The sequence below is a fragment of the Chelonoidis abingdonii genome, chromosome 10 (genome assembly GCF_003597395.2).
Source record: "Chelonoidis abingdonii isolate Lonesome George chromosome 10, CheloAbing_2.0, whole genome shotgun sequence".
NCBI classification, from domain to species: Eukaryota; Metazoa; Chordata; order Testudines; family Testudinidae; genus Chelonoidis; species Chelonoidis abingdonii.
The window spans coordinates 59,537,033-59,557,450 of NC_133778.1; the positions used below are offsets into that span (position 1 = coordinate 59,537,033).

At 42.3% G+C, this 20,418-nt stretch overlaps 1 protein-coding gene across 1 annotated transcript in view; it reads left to right on the plus strand.

Annotated features, from left to right (window-relative positions):
• The window catches only part of LRP1B (LDL receptor related protein 1B), a 1,355,016-nt gene that overhangs the window by 827,860 nt on the left and 506,738 nt on the right, over positions 1-20,418 (plus strand). Inside the window, 3 exon segments of the mRNA XM_075069829.1 lie at positions 1,566-1,682; positions 16,301-16,381; positions 17,369-17,536. Coding sequence (XP_074925930.1) covers positions 1,566-1,682; positions 16,301-16,381; positions 17,369-17,536 — 366 coding nt within the window.

Genomic DNA, 20,418 nt, shown 5'->3' on the forward strand with positions numbered 1-20,418 from the left:
CAGCCCGGCACCGCCTCCTCGGCACCGTTGATTCCGGCCTCCCGGGCGTCAGAGTCCGTGCCGCCTAGCTACCCGGCACGTGCGTGGTACAGCTCAATCGGTCCGGAACTACGCCTGAGACCTACTCCAAGATCGCGGTACCCGCTGTCGCTATCTTACAGGAGCCTAGAGCTGCCCCCACCCAGCAGCGCGCCGTGGCGGGTTTCAGTCGCTAGGCAAGCCTGCATGGTGCACCACCGTCTCCGGGCACCAAGGACCCCGCCGATCTTTCGGGACTCCGTGAACGTTCCCGCATCCGGCACGTGCCGGAGCCGGGACGTTCAACGGTGATCCCGAAAGAGATCGGCGGGGTCCTTGGTGCCGGAGACGGTGGTGCACCTGGAGGCTTGCCTAGCGACTGATAACCACGCCACGGCCGTGCTGGGGTGGGGCAGCTCAGGCTCGTCTGTAAGATATAAGCGACAGTCTGGGTACCCGATCTTGGAGTAGGTCTCAGCGTAGTTCCGGGCGATTGAGCTGTACCACGGCACGTGCGGGAGCTAGCGGCACGGACTCTGACGCTCCGGGAGGCCGGAATCAACGGTGCCGAGGCAGGCGGTGCGCGGCTGTGCGGTGCCGGGCGATCCGGACCCGGAGCTGCCGCTCGAACTGCGCGCTGACCGAGCGTTACCGCAGGCCTTGAGTCTCTTGCTCCTCGGGAGAGGGAGCGTGCCAAGTCTGGAGACTGGCCGGTGACGGGAGGGTGCCGACGGTGTTCTTCGCCGATGCCGGCAGACGAAGCACTGTTCCCCGGTGCCGGTAACGTTGCGAGGACGGAGGATTAGAGCTGCCTCCATCAAAGTTTTGTTTTAGGCGAGAGTCCCTCTCTTTCTGGTCCGCGGGTTGAATGCCTTACAGATATGGCACCTGTTCTGATAGATGGCTCTCGCCGAGGCACTTTAAACAGGAGTCTGCAGATCTCTTGTGGCATCGGGCGACGGCAGATCGCACAGGGTTTGAAGCCCGGTGAAGGGCAATCGGCCCCGGGATGCCGGGGAGAGAAGGGCCGAACACCCCGATCCTCTTAAACTATATACACTAACTCACAACTATACTAACAGTATTAACAATGAACTAGAGAAAAACTATGTACCTAAAAAGCTAAAGAATCGAGGCTTAACCCCTTACAGGTAAAAGAAACATTAACCCTTAACTATCTGTTTATGGCAAACCTACTTTGACATTTTCAGATTTTTGATTATTTTTACTACAACATAAATATTTTTTAACATTTAATTTCCTGTAATTGCATAATTCTGTGAAACCTCACAAATTTCCAACCTACTGGGAAATCCATTATGAGTTACTGAATGTAATGATAAGGGTACGATACTGAAGGTACCTTCAGTTTCCACTGAGAGCAAAGGAGAGAAGGAGAGCACTCAGTCAAGGGCAAAGCAAATACCATCTAGACATCCATCTGCTAAGTTAGTTCTAAGGAAAGCCATTGACTGGATGATCTAACAGATTGTACTCTATCTCTTGCTTTTAAGATGTTGAGATTTTGCATACCTTTGTCATTGCAGCAAGAACATGTCAAGTTGATCAGTTTTCTTGTGGGAATGGACGTTGTATTCCAAAATCGTGGTTGTGTGATAGGGAGGATGACTGTGGTGATGAAACAGATGAAATGGCATCATGTGGTAAGTTACTAATTATTTACCCTACATAAACTGGCCATTAAAAACATCAAGTGAAGATTTAAAGTCTGGCCTAAAAAGAGAAATAAGAGGATTTTAAAGGATATTTTGGCTCTTTATATAAGTAAAGAACAAAATAGACAAGATATAGTAGGATTTTTTAATTTTTATTGAACCAATAAATAATTACTGCATTTCTACCCTAAAAACTTTATTTTTATTTAGAAGCTCATTTCCACTACCAAGCAGCAACTCATAATCAAATCCTATAGCCCCCTCCTCCCACAATTCGGCCTATATCTCAACCCCATATCTCTTTGAAGGTCAAGTGAAAAAATAGGCCCTTCACCATGCCCTGAACGTTATGTTATATTCATTTAGATTAAACATATGAGCCCAAAGAGACAAAGGTGTTAACATAATCCAGTCACTGTCCAATTTTAAACAAGGGTCAGGGTTTAGTGTACAGAGACCTCAGCCTGCTTCCTACTATGGAATCACACCATTAAAGATTCTTTGGACCTTTATGAAAGATACAGGGGGGAAAAAAGGGAAAAACAGTTAAAGCATTCAAAATGTAAAGTATTAAGTAAGGCTTAGATTTTGACAATATCCCAGAAGGGGAAAAACAGAACAAAACAAAAACTTGTCTAATTGTCTGACAGTTTCGGAGAAGGTGTTAAAGATGGTAAAAACTGGTCTTTTGAGAAAAGAGTAGCTGAGAGGGGCTGGTTGCTGTTGTTAAAGCCAATTTGCTAGAAGACAAAACAAAACTAACACATACAAAAAGGGAGAGAAAAGAATAGCAAAGAGAAAATGCAGTTTCTGTCTCTGGCATTCACTCTCACTTGTAACTTCACTGCTGGAAGAACAGTCACAGTATTCACTCTTATCAGCCACTCCCAGACCTGATAAATTTGTAACAGTAAGGGCTGTTTTAGGGCATTGGTTTAGCTGCCTGTTTCTGGTCACAGGCTAACAGCAGCATAGCAAGATCTACAGTCTTGGACAACTAAGCCAGACTCTTAGTAGACAGAAGGAAGGCAGGAAGAGAGAGAGAGAAAGAGGAAAGAAAAGAAATAATGTAGAGAAGGAAAAGGACACAATGGGGGGTGAGGATGAAAAAATCTCACGTCCCATGTGATGTTTGAGATTGAGCTGGGAGAGATGGTGGTGTCATCTGGGTCCCTCCTTCTGGCCTTGTCTGGTCAGGACATCTCTCAGGATTATGAAGAAGTACGTCCAGCTCCCAGGAGACAATGAGAGTGGCAGCCAAGATGGTGGAGCTTACTCCTTCCCTTTCTCTCATCTTTCAGTCAGCTGTTATTATGGTTGCCAAGTTTCTCCCCAAAGGCTCTTTTTCAGGACCCCAAAAGGGGAGCAATGGGCAGAATAGCCTATCCTTTCCTTATTTTGTTCACCAGTTAGGCCTAATTTTCAATACACCAATTCGTCGATTTCTGGTTGTATACTGTTCTTGTTTACCAGGCATAATCTTAACATAGTCTTTGAATTATACCAGTAGGCCTCTGTGTTTAGACTAATTCAGCCTTTGTGTCCCTTTTTTGGACAGTTCACATTAACATTTGTTGTTCTAGGTTATTTTGACTTTTTTGATCTTTCATTCACTTTTTACAGTTGAGCTTCAAATTAGGGTAAATTAGTAAAATTTGAGACTGGGACAAAAGGGGTATCATTGTGTTCGGGGGACTTTACAGAGAACTCTACCTCTCTTAAATACATGAAGAGGGATCTAATATCAGAGCTTCTCCTTGATTGTAGCTACAGGGAGAGAGGTGATCTGTCAGCCAGGCTGATCCCAAGCAGTCAGGGCTTTATTAATCAAAATGAACACCTTAAAATTTAACTGGAAGCTCACATGACTTTCTGTGACCTCTGTGACTTTTGCAGTGGCTGATGTGGCTGGGCCAGCAGCAGTTTGGATGTAGAATGGGGCTGAGGGCTGGGTCATGGAGTTGGGCTATGGGGTAGTGCTTACCGTGGGGGGGGGGGAGGGAGGCTCCCAGCCAGTGGGATCTCAAGGGGAATCTCTGACATGCTACAAACCAAACGCACTGTTTCAGGTAGAATAAAAAAACAGATTTCTTAACTATAAAGATAGATTTTAAGTGATTATAAGTCAAAGCATAACAAGTCAGATTTGGTCAAATGAAATAAAAGCAAAACACATTCTAAGTTGATCTTAACATTTTCAGTGCCCTTACAAACTTGGATGCTTCTCACCAGAGGCTGTCTGGTTGCTCTTCAGCCAGGCTTTTCTCTTTGATCAGTGCTTCAGTCACTTGATGTGGTGTCTGTAGATGTAGGTGGAAGAGAAAGAGAGAGCATGGCAAATGTCTCTCCCTTTTATCATGTCCTTTCTTCCCTCTTGGCTCTGCCCCCCCCCCACCTTCAGAGTCAGGTGAGCAGTTCCTTGTCGCAGTTCCAAATTGACCAAAGGAAGGGGATGACTCCCTCGACAGTCCAACAGATTATTTTGTTGCTGTCTAGGCCAGCGTTCTTTGTTCCTCTGAGGCTGGGCTGGGTTTGTCCCATACATGAGGTGTGAACTGCCTCTCAGCTCTTGGAGAGTTTTTGCCTGGGATTATTTTAAACCATGAGGATACATTTTCAGCCTCATAACTACATACATGAAATTATAACCTATAACATTTACTGTAACAATTACTATAACATCACTATACCAACCATGCTCAGTGCATCATGAGCCTTCCAAAGACACCTGACATGACAAATGTTGCATTGGACACCCCACATCATTTTGTAAAGGTGAACATGGGAGTGTAAAGTGTTCCTCTGAGATACAGAGCGTCAGTATAATATTGATCATTCTGATTATTTACTTCAGAATCAATCATTGAAAAAGCAAAACTGCAGAGGCAAGTCAGAGTACTTTTTAAGGTAAAACCTGTGGTGCTTTTAAAGTTACATTTGCTGGTAGAGCACATTTTTAGAAGTCCCTTGAACCTCTGCCAAATCTAGGTATTAGATATATTAGCATTTTTGCATATCTCTAGCATCTGGTTACAAGATGCAGGACCTTTGACAAATTATTTTTAATACCTTAATTGAAAATCTCCAGATATGAGAGGAAAAGGTAATGTGTTAATTCTGGTTAACACTATAAACAGATTAGAAGATGCCATTTGTTTTCATATAAAATCTCTGTCCTCAAAGCACTTAAAAAGTTATGATGCTAAACTCTTGTTCACTCAGCATTCTTCATGCAAGTGAATGTACGGTAAGAAAAACACACATACTGCACCCTTGGATATTCATCTATGTCAGGGTCCAATTCTACTACCATGTCTTTATTTGTGCCTAGAATGAGGTGACAGATGCTTAATTAAGGAGGCTCTCTTTCCTTGTGTTCCTGTGCATAATTGTTAGCAGAAATTAAAATAAGGAATAGCAGAAGCTATTCCTAATTTTCATATTTTCTGTATGCCACATTCATAAACAGGGTAGTTGTATTTAAAAAAAAACGCTGAGGTATAAAAATTCAGGTCTCAATCCTGGAAATGCCAGCACATGTATTTAACTTTCAGCACGAGTACTCGCACAGACTTCAGTGGGACTAGTCACGTGTCTAAAATTAAGTATATGCACAAGTATTTGCAGGATTGGGGTTTCAAATGGAGAACCCTTGAAGTTTGTGTGGCAAATACAAAAAATTTGAAGCTTCATGCCCTTTAAATTTCAGCAAGCTGATGTATTTGAAAGCTTTCTATAGTTATTTGTCATTTGAATACAAATTCATGGGACTATCTTTCATATGAAAAGGTGCATTTATGCAGCAAAATCCAACTTCAATTTGTTTAGTGTCTTTCAGACAAACTAAGATAAAATACAATAGTACAGAATGAAGGATTTTTTTAGAGGAGAAAATTGTGGACTAAACTGTTCTTTACTTTCATCTTCATTTGTAAACACTATTCCTTCGTAAAATGTACAGCAGGAAACTTTTTCTGAAAAATTTGCTTATTCAGAATGGTTGCATTTATGCCATAGACTTACACTGATTACAGTGGACAGATGTGGAAGGGGAGGAGGAAAGGGAGTGGCTGCAAAATATGGATCTGTGGATACAGACTGCACAATCTCTGGCTTATAGCTGATGTGGTTTAGACTTTAGACTCCTTTACTGGCAGTGACAGCACAGGTAACCCCAGGCAGCTGCAGTCCTATGACCACTGTGACAAGTTTCACAGGGCATATAAAAGTGTAGCATATACTTAAATTACAGAATATATTTTTACAGTTTATTTCCTCACTTTCTCTACATTTAGGCAATAATCTCTCTATATTTAATGTGACTCTTCTGTGTAAATGGTGTGGGGGTCTTGGGGCAGTTGCACAGTGGTAGGGGACAGTTTCACATAGCCACACTTCTGTGCAGGCTTTCAAATAACTATTTTTGCTGACTTTCATCAAACAGGTCCCTTCTGCTTTGCTTGAGGGAGAGAAAGGAAAGTATGGGTCTAAGTAACAAAAGAGAATTCTACATCATACTATTATGTGACAGTCAATAAAGTAGTTTGTCTGACCAGTTCATCTAGCTGTTTTATGCTTTTTGATTTATCAATTTGTTTTTTTTATTTTCATGTTTATGACTCTCTTGCAAACGGTATTGGTTGTTTCATCCTGTCAGGTCATCTTGAATTTTCCTTGTATCACTGTCAGCATCCACTTTGTTCACTCTTAATATTTCAGTCTGGTCAAACTTTACACATCACTTATACATTTTAATCCTCTTGTAGTTTCATACTCTAGCACTATAAACAGTAAGTTAATGTGCTTAATTCTTCTCTTTTCATTTTATATCACAATTTGATGCCAAGCATGAGTATACTGTAGGATTCTGACTGTGAAAAACATTACCAGCCATACTTTTATGAAATAATTTACAATATTCTCTGTATGCAATATTATTTTTCAAGAGAGACAAAATGTTTTATTTCCTATTTTTGTGTGTTATTGTGACTGATACTTGTTTTCAAACTGCATTTTTCCTCATGCATTTGAATAACTCTGGCTCCCCCTGTTGATTCAGCAATTTCCATAAACTTACTAGGGTTTCCAAGATTCCAGGATTGCCCTGGAGTCTCCAGGAATTAAAGATTAATCTTTAATTAAAGAGTATGTCACGTGATGAAACTTCCAGGAATACATCCAGCCAAAACTGGCAACTCTAATACTTACACAAAATCATAGTTTTGCCACTTCAGAGGAAGGCTTTTTCCCCTAAGATGGTGGAGAGCTGAAAATTAGAGTGTGTCTGGTGGTTAGGGTCAGAATTCGATACCAGGAACAATTGAATCCACACCATCACCTCCAAAGTACAAATACAGCAACTTTCAAGAGTCCAAGGAGGTAGTTTTAGAGGAAAAGCAAAAGTAAAGTTACTGATTTTTATTAGGATTCACTAGCCTTTTGCTCTGATGTGGACTTAGTTCCTCACACCCTGTCCAGGCCCCTGGCACAGTGGAGGAAGGTCTGCATGGGAAATCTAAATCTGCAAGACATAAACCCCACGAAATTCTAAAAGAAATGTCTACTTACTGAGCAAATGGCTCTTTGCACAACACATTGTGTGATAATCAAGATGACGTATATCAAAGGAAAAGTTCAAGAGGAGGCACACTGATTCAGGGGAATTGGAGACAGACACTCTAAAGCCCAAGCTCAAATCAATAAAACATTATGCAGAAATTGCCAGAATGCAAAATCAATTGAAAAACCTGGCAAATAGAGGAAAAAAAGATTTAATACAAGGTTAGTGGGTCTTTCTGAAGGAGGGCCTATGCTTTCTTTCATAAATAACTTCAAGGAAATCTTTGCCACAGAGGACTCTGAGTTTGATATTGAAATAGGAAGATCCCATCTCAATTCATTTTAATTAGTTCCTATGTCTTTATTTAGGCCTTACAGGTGAACATAGCATAGAACACAGTTTTGAAAGGCTCCATGCATCCAGGTCCATGCTCCAAGTCACTCCATGCATCTGAAGAAGTGGGTTTTCTACCCACGAAAGCTTATGCCAAAGTAAATCTGTTAGTTCTTAAGGTGTCACTGGACTCCTTGTTAGTTTTGAAACGATATATGTTTGATGTGAAGGGAAAAAAATATAGGAATCTAGTTTTAATGTACAAGTTGAACGCATCTTGCAAAAGTGATCTATTAGTCTGATCTGTATAATATTTATATCTAAGACTTCAGTAAAAAGCTAAATTAGAAAAAGTCTCAGCTTTGCTTGAAACACATGAAGCATGTTTGTAACTAATTCCCATGTCCTTCGCACATCTTCATTTGTCTCAGAGCAAACTTTGGCAGAGAAGTGCCCGTCTCTGAAAAAAACAACAGCAACAAAACCCAAAACCAGACATCTACAGGTAATAAAAAACAAAATCTCCGGGAATAATTGACAAAAGTGATCTCATCAGCATTTTTACATTTCTTTTCGCCCTACTTCTTGTGCTGTACCAGGAAAACAGCTGCTTCTTTTCATCCTTTTGATACTTTCTCTGATATCCAGTTGTATTGATTACTTGATGAAACTCTCTTGCTTCTTCTCATCCTTTGTTACCTCATCTGTGATTCTGCTTAAGCCAACTGCTTTCATTTAGCTTCCTTAAAAGATATCAAAATTCAAATAAGGCCTTGGCTACACTTGCAAGTTGCAGCGCTGGTGAGGGGGTTACAGCGCTGCAACTTAGCAGGTGTCCACACTTACAAAGCTCACCCAGCGCTGCAACTCCTGGATAGCGTGCTGTAACCGGTCTGCACGAGGTGTAGCCGTGAGCGCGCTGCTGATAGCGGCGCTGCATACAGGGGGACACACCAGCGCTTTATTGGCCTCCAGGTATTAGACTTTACCACAGCATTCCTTTTCAGCCTCTCTGTCATCGCTTAGCACTCCACTGCCCTGGCTCAGTGACCGCCTTTAATGCCCGGGAATTTTTAAAATCCACTCCTGTTTGCTCGCCCAGGCGTGGAGTGCAATACAATCAATCAGCAACAATGCTTCCAGCCCAAACGAGCCCAGCATGAGCACTGCCGACTGCTGGATCATCAGTGTTTGGGGAGAGAGACAGTGCAGTCACAGCTGTGCTCCAGCGCAGAATTATGAATATCGGCAGATATCAAAGTCAATGCAATCCAGGGTTATGACCGAGACCGTTCAGTGTGTTAAGGTAAGAGATACGGAGTGCTACTGCAGGCAGTGAGGGAAACGCCGCTCAGGTGCTGCCCCCTACCTGCCGTTTTACAAGGAGCTGGATGCGATACTTGGATGTAACCCACTGCCAATCCTAGGATCACGTCGGACAGTTCACGTCTCCAGCTCAGTTAGAGCCTGGAGACGAGGGAGGGGGGGGAGGCGAGGGGGAGAGGATCCCAGAAGGATGGTGAGGTGCTCGGAACTGCAGCCAGAGCTATTTCAACCGAGAAGAAGAGTCCAGTCGCAGCAGCTGGTACTTGTGATGAGGAAGCAGCACAGGAGCCTGTTCCGGTAGAAGCTTTTATTACAAGGATGAAAATGTTTTGGGAGCAGGGGCTATGCCTAGATGTGAATAGCCATGATTTGGTCTACATTCGTCGGTACTGCTCTGTAACTCTTCATAAAGTTCAGCCAGCGTGTGCACGCTTCAGCAATTTATAGGAGAGCCTGTGTCTTGCCCGCAGGCTAACGCATCCGTGCCACTGTCCGTGAGGGAGGCATCATTGCTACATCACAGGGAACTGCGTAGGGACCAGGGCGGAACGCACATTGCTGGAGAGAGCGCTCCCGCTCCTCCCGGGACCGGAGCAGCGAGATGTTGGAGTTAATTTGTGGAAAATTGGGATACTGTTAAGTGCTTCTCCTGTAGCTGATCTTAGCTTTCCACAAGTCACAGAACCCCATGGCTTCAAGTCAATCATCTCCACTCCCTTCCAGGTTGCTGCGTGTGCAGATGCTGTGTATTTCCCTGACCTGATCTTAGCTTTCCCCAAGTCACGAACCATGGCTTCAGAGTCAGTCATTCCCACCTCCTCTCCAGGTGTGCTGCTGTGCAGATGGCCTGTGTTATTCCCTGAACCTGTAGCTTCCACAAGTCAAGAACCATGGCTTCCAGAGTGAAAAAACAGTCAGCCCCCACTACCCTGTGAGCCGGGTGCAGATGGCTCTGTGTTATTCCCTGACCTGATCTTAGCTTTCCACAAGTCACAGAAACCCATGCTTCCAGAGTGAAGAACGGCAACCCCCCCCGTGAGCCGCTGTGTGAAACTCACCATGTGTATTCTATCTGCAGCTGCGTCCATTGCTGCTATGGTCACAGTGTGTGTAAATGATGCTCAAATACCTTAAAAACAATGCTGCCTCTATATAACATTTATCTCTCTGTGTTTTTTAAAAAGTGACTTGAGTACTGCCCAGCACACAGACTTCTGAAAGACTGCGAAACTTAAGAAAAAACCAAGAAACCAAGGAGACATGCTGAAGAGCAGTATGATCTGTATTCCAACAGAAATAAATTACAACAGTGGAGGAGAACGAGCCTTAAAGAGGCAGCACAAGAGAACAAGACAGATCGGCTGCTAAGCTCATGGAACGCCACACAGATCACTCATGCAGTCAATGGTAGACATGCAGGCAGACTATCGTGGCTGCCTCACCATCCAAACTCAACCCATTGTGCCCCATGTTTCCTCAAAACCTTTCCAGCGTCTGGTTCTTACCAACACCGTTGCCCCAAACAATACGTTCACCTAAGCCTGATAACTACGACCCTTACCTATGCACTCAACCATACACATGCAGCATATCTAATCCTAAGTGCAGCAGGCAGTGCAGAGCTCAAGGAAAACATATTCAAACCTGTGACTGTACTGCTCATTCACCGTCCCCCCTTCCGTTTTATGTACTGTATTTAAAAGGATTAGTCTTCTACAACATTGTTATTATTACAGAAAGTTAAAATACTGTACCACAAGTAAAAATAGGTACTGCAAATAATTGCAACCACTGCAGGTAATGCTGTGGCACTGCACTAAACTGCTGTGAAGGCACCAACATTACTGTTGGCTTTCACCTCAAAGTGCTCCTTAAAGGCTCTCATCCTTGAAGCACTGTGCTGGCCTCTCTAGTAGCCCTGCTCTCTGGCTGTGCAATTCAGCTCCAGCGTTGAACCCGAGGTCCATTCGTCACTGAAGGTTCACCTTCCTTCACAAATATTGGAGGATAAGACGCGGTTAATCGCTGGGATGCTGCTTCCCCACGTCTAGCTTCCCATAGAGACTTCTCCACTCCCTTTAAACGGCCAAAGCACACTCCACAGTCATTCTGCACCGGCTCAGCCTGTAGTTGAACCGGTCCTTGCTCCTGTCAAGCTTCCTGTATACGTGTTCATGAGCCAAGGCATTAAGGTAAGCAGGTCTCCAAGGATCACAATGGGCATTTGACGTCCCCACTGTGATTTCTCTGTCTGGAAAAAGTCCCTGCTTGCAGCTTCCGAGACAATGCCACTTTCCGAAGAATCGTGCATCATGCAGCTTTCAGGCACCTGTGTAAATGTCAGTGAAACGCCAGGTGATCCACAAGCGCTGGAGAACCAGGAGAATACCCCTTCCGATTAATGTATTCCGTGCAGGTGGGTGGTGCCAGAATAGGAATATGCATCCCATCTATTGCCCCTCCACAGTTGGGGAAACCATTTGTGCAAAGCCATCAATTTCCTGCACATTTCCGAGTCACGCTTCTTCTTAGCAGGATTCGATTAATGCCGTGCAAACTTGCATCACACTATTCAACGCGACTTCCCCTCCAAACTGGTTTGCGACCGATCGGTAGCGTCTGGAGTTGCCAGTTCCAGACTGCTAGCCGCGCTTCTCCAGTGACAGGGCAGCTCTCAATTGTGTTCTTGCGCTGCAGGGTTGGGGCGAGCTCAGCACACAGTCCCAGAAAGGCTTTCTCATCTAAAGTCTGCAGCCATGCTTGTCATCCAGACTTGCCTGACGATGGTGATCCCACCGCTCAGTGCTTGTTTCGCCAAGCGGCATTCCACCGTGCTGAGCACGTCCGTTACTGCCACAAGCAATTTAGTGTCAGGCTTGCTACATTAGACATTTCAAAGCGCTGCCCGGCAGCGCTGCGGGAGCGCTGCCCGCGGCAGCGCTTTGAAGGTGAGTGTAGTCAAAGCCGCAGCGCTGGAGAGAGCTCCCAGCGCTGCTGTAAACCACATCCTTACGGGTAGCGTGCAGCGCTGGAGCCGCGTTCAGCGCTGCCGCCTGATTACACTGACACTTTACAGCGCTGCATCTTGCAGTGCTCGGGGTGTTTTTCACACCCAGTTGCAGCGCTGTAAAGTGCCAGTGTAGCCAAGGCTCAGGCGGTCAGGAGATCTATTTCATCATCGCTGTCACTGTCACTTTGGAGCATAAGAAATAGCTCCACTGCCAGACGTGATGTGCTGGCAACATCATCAGCAATGGTCCTCAGCAGCTCGGGCTCCATTTCTCTCGAATCACGCGCAGATCTCACAAGGCACCACGCTGAAAAGGGAGGTGAGACCACGGGTGGTTGGAACAGGAAGCGGAATGACTCGCACCCTTCCGTCCCCTTCCCACAGCCCACAGCGACAAAATGGGACGAGGTGCTCTGTGGGATAGCTGCCCACAATGCACCACTCACAACAGTGCTGCAACTGGTGCAAGTGTGGCCACACTGCAGCGCTGGTCGCTGTTAGTGTGGACACACTGCAGCGCTGGCCGTACACAGCTGTACGACCACAGCTGTAACTACCAGCGCTGCAAAACTGTGAGTGTAGCCATGGCCTAATAGGCATATCTACTGCACAAAAAGCAGCAGCACTTGTAAATCTAACTCCAGAGATTCAGTGATTAAAACAAGTCATAGTCATAAGGAGATGGTTCATATTATTACACTCCTGTGTATTTAGAAAAACAAAGAGCTCCTTTGTCATTGCAGGATTATTTCCTATAATATAGTCTCAATGTGTCTGTGTAGCTGAGTTTTAAACGAATGCAGAAGTCACAGTGTTTATTGGGAGACTATTTCATCGTCCGATAGATCACGCCATTTAGAAAAACAGAAAACAGCTTTCTTGTTTTGCCAAAGGTTCTTTGCAGTTTCATTCCATTTTCCTTATACTCCTTTGGGTAGTCTCAGACAATTCCTTTCCATCCTTGGTGTTACTACCCTATACTCATTATTGCCCTTCTTTGTCAACCAATAAATAGTTTTTTGTAGGTCCTGTCTATGATATAGCTGAGCTTGTTGGTTACAAGACTAACTTTGAACATGGTCTGTTTCTATAGGCTACATAGTTAATGCTCCATTAGTAATTGTGACAACTGCTCATGGTTTGTCCTTGCAAGAAGCCTGAAATAGTAAGTGAATGGGCACCTCTCTTCCCTTTTAAACCTGTATAACCAGTTTGGCTGGGCATTTTTTCTCCTAGTTTAAACTCTGTGAGCAATATGATAATCTATGCTTTATCCACACTGCATAACAAGTGCAATATTATAATTTACAACGGTTCTGCTCTACTCCTGTAACAGTTCATTGTATAAATACTAGCAGTCCGGACTACTGGAAGCTTGTTGTGTTCTTTGTGTCCACATGCAGCACCTCCTCTTATTGTGGTACCAATATATCATGAATACTAATACCAATACCTGAAGCAGGGTTTTTTGGAGAATAATAATCCACACTTGGAGAGATTTAAGAAAACATGTACAATGTGAAATATATAAATTAGGGTTTGTTAATGTCTGAAATACATTTTTTAATAAATGTATCAGTATTGTATAAAATATTTCTTCTTTTAAACTAAGAAAAGCCTTAAGACTGCATGCATCATACTATATGAAATGGACATTTTGTATGCAAAATATTACAGAAGTTGCACTAAATTAAAACAAGAAAGTAATTGGAATTACAGGAGTTTCTGCACAGAGTAGTTCCTGAAGGAGTTGCAGGAACATTGTGAGTTGGTGCTGGGAGGACCAAATGCAATGTTGCAACTGCAGCACCAACATTTGCTCAATGCACTACAGGTGCAGAAGTGAAGTAAGCCAATGCAGGATACAAAAGTGCGGAGACTTGCTCCAAGGAAGTTCAGTTTCAGTGTTGCTGGCAGCACTTGTGCACCTTTGTAAATATTCTTTTTTGTGTGTGAAAGTACGGCATTCCACAATTGTGGCAGAGGTTCCAGCACCAAAATATTCCAGTGTAGAAAGAGATGTAAATTCCATTGTTCCCTTAGTTCAAGGGTGGGCAAACTTTTTGGCTTGAGGGCCACATCTGGGTATGGAAATTGTGTGGTGGGCCATGAGTGCTCATGAAATTGGGGGTTGGGTGCAGAAGGGCGCCGGTTGGGGGTACGAGCTCTGGGATGGGGCTGGGGATAAGGGATTCAGAGAGCGGCAGGGGGATCAGGGCTGGGGCAGGAGGTTGAGCACGAGAGAAGGTCAGGGGGGCAGGCTCTGGGCAGTGCTTACCTCAGGCAGCTGCCAGAAACAGCAGCATGTCCCCCCTCCGGCTCCTATGCAAAGGTACAGCCAGGCATCTCTGTGCGCTGGCCTGTCCTCAGGCGCCACCCCTGCAGCTCCCATTAGCTGTGATCCTCGGCCAGTGGGAGCTGCAGAGGCAGGGATTGGAGTGAGGGCAGTGTGTGGAGCCTCCTAGCTGCCCCTACACATAGGAACCAGAGAGGGAACACGCCACTGCTTCCGTGAGCCGTGTGAAGTAGGGCAAGACCCCGTTCCCACTCCCCAGCTGGAGCGCAGGAGTGCGACAAGACCCAGACCCCGCTTTCAGGCAGGAACTCAAGGGCTAGATTAAAATGCTTGGAGGGCTGGATGTGGCCTCTGGGCTGTAGTTTGCCCACCCCTTCCTTGGCTAGTGGTGATGCTTGATATGTATATCCTTCAGGCGGTCCATTGCTTATTATGGAGTGGTTGCCTAGATTTTTTCAGACTGCATTGATACAAACACAGCTAAGCATTATGGTAATGCTGGATGCACAAACTTGGTTTACACTTGGTATTGATATGAAAATAAAACTCTGGAGCCAGCTCAATTGTTTGTTCTAACCAAAATTGGACAAGAGTATTAGACAAACATGGATAGACTTGGAGTTGTTGTGTGGCTGAGCCTTTACTTTGTAGCTCTATACATATTCCAGTGTTCTAGTTCCCTGATAGTTTTACTGAAATATAAGAGAGAACTGTTAGTCAGTATTCACTCTTTAATGGTGACTTGCAGTGTTTAACTGTCAAAGCAGTTTATTTCCTACTTGTAATTCTAATGTCTTCATGTTCCTTTGTATCACTTCTGTATTTTCCAAGTGTTTCATTTCCTACTTTTTACCAGCAGTTACATTGCAATCAATTTTATGATAAAAGTGAATTTTTGAAAATATAAATTTCTTATAGTTCAGACTATATTTCGTCATTAGTGTTATGATGCATACATTTGACAGGGTAGGGTATGTAACTTTACAATTAAATTTACTTCAGAGATACTTCATTAGTAAGAACCAGGACACAACTTTAAAGTCACAGTAAATTTAAGTGAGTGAGGAGAGTGCAGGTTCTGTGTATTTCAGCATTAGCTAGAATCATTCTGCCTGCAAAGTGCTAAGTCAGGCAGAAAGCCCTCTGTGTGCTGGGACTGGGAAGGCAAGGGAAAGGAGAGAATGGGTTTTGCCTGGGAATAGCTCCTGTCTCTCAGAATTGCCAGTGCAGCGTTTGCTCCCACCCTCCAGCATCTGTGACTCCCAAGCACTCAAGAAGCACAAGCACCCTGATTCTAACTGATCCTCAGTGTAAGATCCCTTTGCACCTTTTTGCCCCCTTTTTTTAAACCTCTTGCACAAGCGGCCAGAATATAAACTTGTATGTGATAGTGAAGTGCAATATGGCTTCTGCCTCATAGAGGTTTTGAATTAGTAACTTAATTTATAGCGACATTGTGATGCCTTTACTCATGCTGAATAGCACCTACTCCTCAAACAGACCCAAATCAGTGAATTAAAGTGAGTAATTTTCATATTTAGTTTCCAGGTATTGCATAGCATTTTTGTAACTTTATTCAAGAGAACTCATATCTTTGCAGAAAGATGTATTTTCAGATTTTCTCTACTATGTAAATCATATCAGATTTCATTGTCCTTTTTTTAAAGTACTGAGAGAGTGTTTTTTTTCCTCTGTATTCATGGAGAGGACAGCACTTTTGAAATGCGCATACGCTTTAGAGAAGCAGAGCATGGTGCTGCTTCCAGCTGTTGCTCATTTACAGGAAACTGGATTAGCTGGTAAAACTCCTTAATGTCTTTCTGTTCTCCTAGCACTACAGCATTTACTGATTGTCCTTCAGCAGCAAATGACTAACCTTCCCTTCTAGTAACTAGGAGGCACTCATTTAGAAGATGCTGAAATTATCTTCCTGAAGCAATGGCTACTTCAATAAGTGATTTAATGATTCTTCTGTGCCTTTGTGCATGTATGAGGGAGGGGACACAAATACATGGGATACAAATTAAATCTGGTATCGTCATTAACACATTTCATGTTGGATACTTTCATATCCTTCACAGAATTCCCAACCTGTGAACCACTAACTCAATTTATATGCAAAAATGGAAGATGTGTTAGCAGTAAATGGCACTGTGACTCAGGCAAGTACCAAATGTTCAGTATTCTAAACTGATTTGTTTAGGGGGCTGAGAATACTTTTGATAAAAATGCTCATTTCTTACTGGGACTGAGAGTAAATCTAGCTTGTAGCCCTGTGTAAAATAAATTTATTGGTTTTATTATAATGATTTACGATTTAAAAGTTGTGATGTTGAAGCCGCACACCTGGGAGAACACAGAGATAAGAATTGCTCTTAGAGTTAAACTTGGAACATCACTGCAAATCTAGTGTATTATATTAGAATAGAATGCAATATGAGACAATATTTGGTTATAAGAATGGCCAAAAATCAGAGCATTTCCATAAAATAAAATAATCAGTGGAATGTATTTTTGGCTGAACAAGTGTCCAAAGTGAGCTTTAGTGTTTAATGCATTATCTTTCCCTTTCCTGGGAATCATAATCATAGATTACAGGTATCATCATACAGTATAGAAATAAGGAAGCCTACTCCAGCCCCCTTTTGATGAATTAATTAATGTTTTTTTCTCCAGCTGTTTCTAAATGTGTAATGAGAGCCTTTGCCCTGTATTATTTTAAAAGGCTAATTCTGACTTTAGATTTCAGTTTGGCCTTAAGTTATCTGAAACTGTTTATCTGCAGCCCATTCACCAGTCTAATGCATGATTTCGGTGGGAATAAAACTAAGGGCTTGTGTTTTGGTAAACACAAGTCTTGCATAAAAGGGCCAGCTCCCATAGCTATGACAGGACAAGGAATTGCTCACAGTGACATAGTAGTTCTGGTATGATCCATCAGAGAAAGCAATATATAGAACTTTAACATACTGCCTATCACTTCGTTGTTTTCTTCTCAAGAACACTGTAGGTATGAAAAGAGTAAATGCAAACATTGTTGCATCCATTTATTAATGTTTCTCATGAGTGTAAGGCTTCTATTCAGATTTTGTACCATTTAAAGCTGGTCTGACTTTTTTTTTTCTCATGTTGATTCTGAATGTTCACAGATGACGACTGTGGCGATGGGAGTGATGAGTTGGGTTGTGTTCACTCATGCTCCAGTAACCAGTTCAGATGCTCCAATGGCAGATGTATACCAAGTCATTGGGCTTGTGATGGTGACAATGACTGTGGAGACTTCAGTGATGAAACCAAAACAAACTGCACCAAAGAAGGTTGGCTATTTTAATACTGTGATAAAGATTTGGTCTAAATGAATAGTGAACTTTCTCATCCGTTGGAAAAGTGAAAGAGATTTAAGTTGTTGGTGGCAGAAACAGATATTTAAGATCTGATACCTCTCTTAAAGTGGTGATTCAAACAGGATATAAAGAGGATAGGGAGTTAAGTCCTGGATAGCTCAAAGGACAAATTTTAAGAACAGCCAAACAGGCAGGCTGAAGATTTTGTAGTGTTTTTGTTTTTGAATTACTAATAAAACCAGACTCTAGGAAGGAGTGATTCTCTCTCAATTATCCTTTACAGGTAACAGGAGAGAGAAAAATAGTGCCAATCAATGAAACAAACAAAAACCTACCTTCTCCCTGGGGAATGGCAAGACCAAATTTGCGTCCCTAGGCAGCTGCCTAGTTTGCCTAGAGCTAAAGCAGCCTCTGCTGAAACAAATCCAGCACAATGTTGATAGTTTTACTTCACTGAATTACACTGAACATGATTCTTGTCCTTTTAATAGAGAGAAATGTTTCCTGGATCAAGTTACACTAGGCAAGGCAACATTGCTTAAGTTACCACTTTAATATCCACAAGTATTTTTACACAACTGTTTAGCTCAATATAATATTAAAATAATAAGAATTTCCTATAATTATTTACATTTTACCAAAGAATAATCCCTAAAATTTCTTGTATTTATTATTTCTTATTCAAAACCAGTCAACCAAACAAAAAAATGTAATTGTGCTTTACAGTGAAAAAGTATCCGATCTCCAATTTACGATAGTCGTTCTTTTGTTCCTACTGTTTGGTTTACTAAAAAGGCAACATCTCCTGTTTCGTATAGCAATTTAACAAAATGAGCACATATGGTGAATTTCTTAATTTTTCAATAGAAATTAAAGGAAAGCTTCCATTATGATGTCATTAATGACAAAATTGGCCTTCTGCTGCGACTTGTTATGTAGCAAGTTTCCAAAATCATTTGATTATGTACTAAGATTTAATTCTCCAGTCACAAAGTACTCTGTAACCTCCAAATGTATAAAACCAGGGAAGTATAGTTAAAATACTGTAGAAACATATTTGATCTCAAATACAAAGGATACCACAAAAAATTATCTTTATTGTGACATTGTAATTAAACTATGTGGTGTTTGCAATATTTTCTGTAGATTGAATAATTTTACGATAAAGTAAAATATAGCTGTATTGTAAAGTTGACTTTTGTATGGTGCCCACTCTACCCACAGTAGTTAAAATGGGAGCCTTCACTATGTTTTGAAGTTTTTATCCTGTTGCCCATATATAGGGAAATATAAGGTAAGACAAACTTAATATTTTAGATATAAAAGCCATATTACTCAATAAAAGAGAAAATCAACAGAATATGTATGTTCCACTGGAGACCCTGAACCAAGTTTGTAAAGAAAGCGATGATAAATGTTGCACTAAAAAAATTCCCTAATTTATAAGTCTAATATATTTTTCTTAGCTAAACTGAGGAATGAAAACCAAAGGAAAAATATTCTGCTGTTATAGCCCTGTCATTTTGTATCATCCGCTTAAATGAATTTTGAATAATTTTATTTGCACATCAGTTGGGCTCAAATCATGGAATTAAACCTCAGCAATGAGCCGTTATTATTTTTGACATAACATTAACTTTAATTTGGTTTTCCTGTTTGTACTCATGTCATCAATTTTATCTTTCTAAATCTAGTTGAGAGCAAAGCTGTGAAGGATGTTTACAATTTTTAGTTTGTGGTAAGAACCTTGTGGAACTGTGAACACATTCAGCTGCCCTTAGGTTTAATGGGAAAAATCACAAAGGCTTAAGCATGCCTGTGGATGCACTCAGTATGCTTCCATGTGCTTTGTAAACAAAAACTATACATAGCTGTAGTCAAGTTTATTCTCAACTCCTATAATGCATGTAATTTTTTAATGGATAGTATCAGTGTATTTCTGGTTTGGAAAACTCTCTGTGCATCATGACCTTTTCTTAAAATTAAAACAGAAAATTATTCAGCTGCTTTTAACCTGATTCCTTCATCTTTATTAAAACAATATTTAACTGTAAATTATTAAAAAGGAACTTGTATTTCTTAAAGTAATATACCTATGGGTACTCCATTTCAGGTGAACATGTGTTGCATATGCCTTTGATTAGAGGCTTTCTGTATCAGTGTCCATTCAGTCCTCATCTGACCTTAGCTATCCTTGCACCCTGTATATAGCACAGAGACACATGAACTGGCTACAGGTGTTCCTCAGCTGCCTCAGACTGAGATGGAGCATCTTGTAGTGCCTGCTTTTTACCTTGTTTACCTTTAGAGAATAGCTTTATTAGCTTCATGATTGTTATTTTTAGGTTTTTAGTTAGCCTTTTAGCTCTTACTAATTTTAATAGTTTTAGTAGGGTTATTTTTGGGAGGCATATTTCTTTGGGAGACTCCTCACTCACACTCTGCATCCCCCCTCTCTGGGGTATCTTCTTTTTCAGGGAGTCTATCCTTGGATCACGCCTAAATCCTCTAGATTTAGATGCTGCCTCATTTGCCGGGATCCTATCCGAGTTAGTGACAGCTTGTCATAAGCTTTCCCAAATCTGGACCTTAGCGTCCAGAAATCTGGCTGACTGCATGAACTCCTCTAAGCTTAATTACCAGCTCAGATTTGATCTCGCTGCCACCAGCCAGGAATTTCCAGGGCCTGACTCCCTTTCTGGTCTCCCAAAACCTTCTCTGGGGAACCCCAAGACTCAGAAGCCCTGAGTCTCACACCAAAGGGAAAACAACCTCCTCCCCTTGTCTCCTCTTTCTCCCACCCAGACTTTCCTCTCTGGGCTAACCTGAGAGTTACTGATGCAATCTCCTTACAT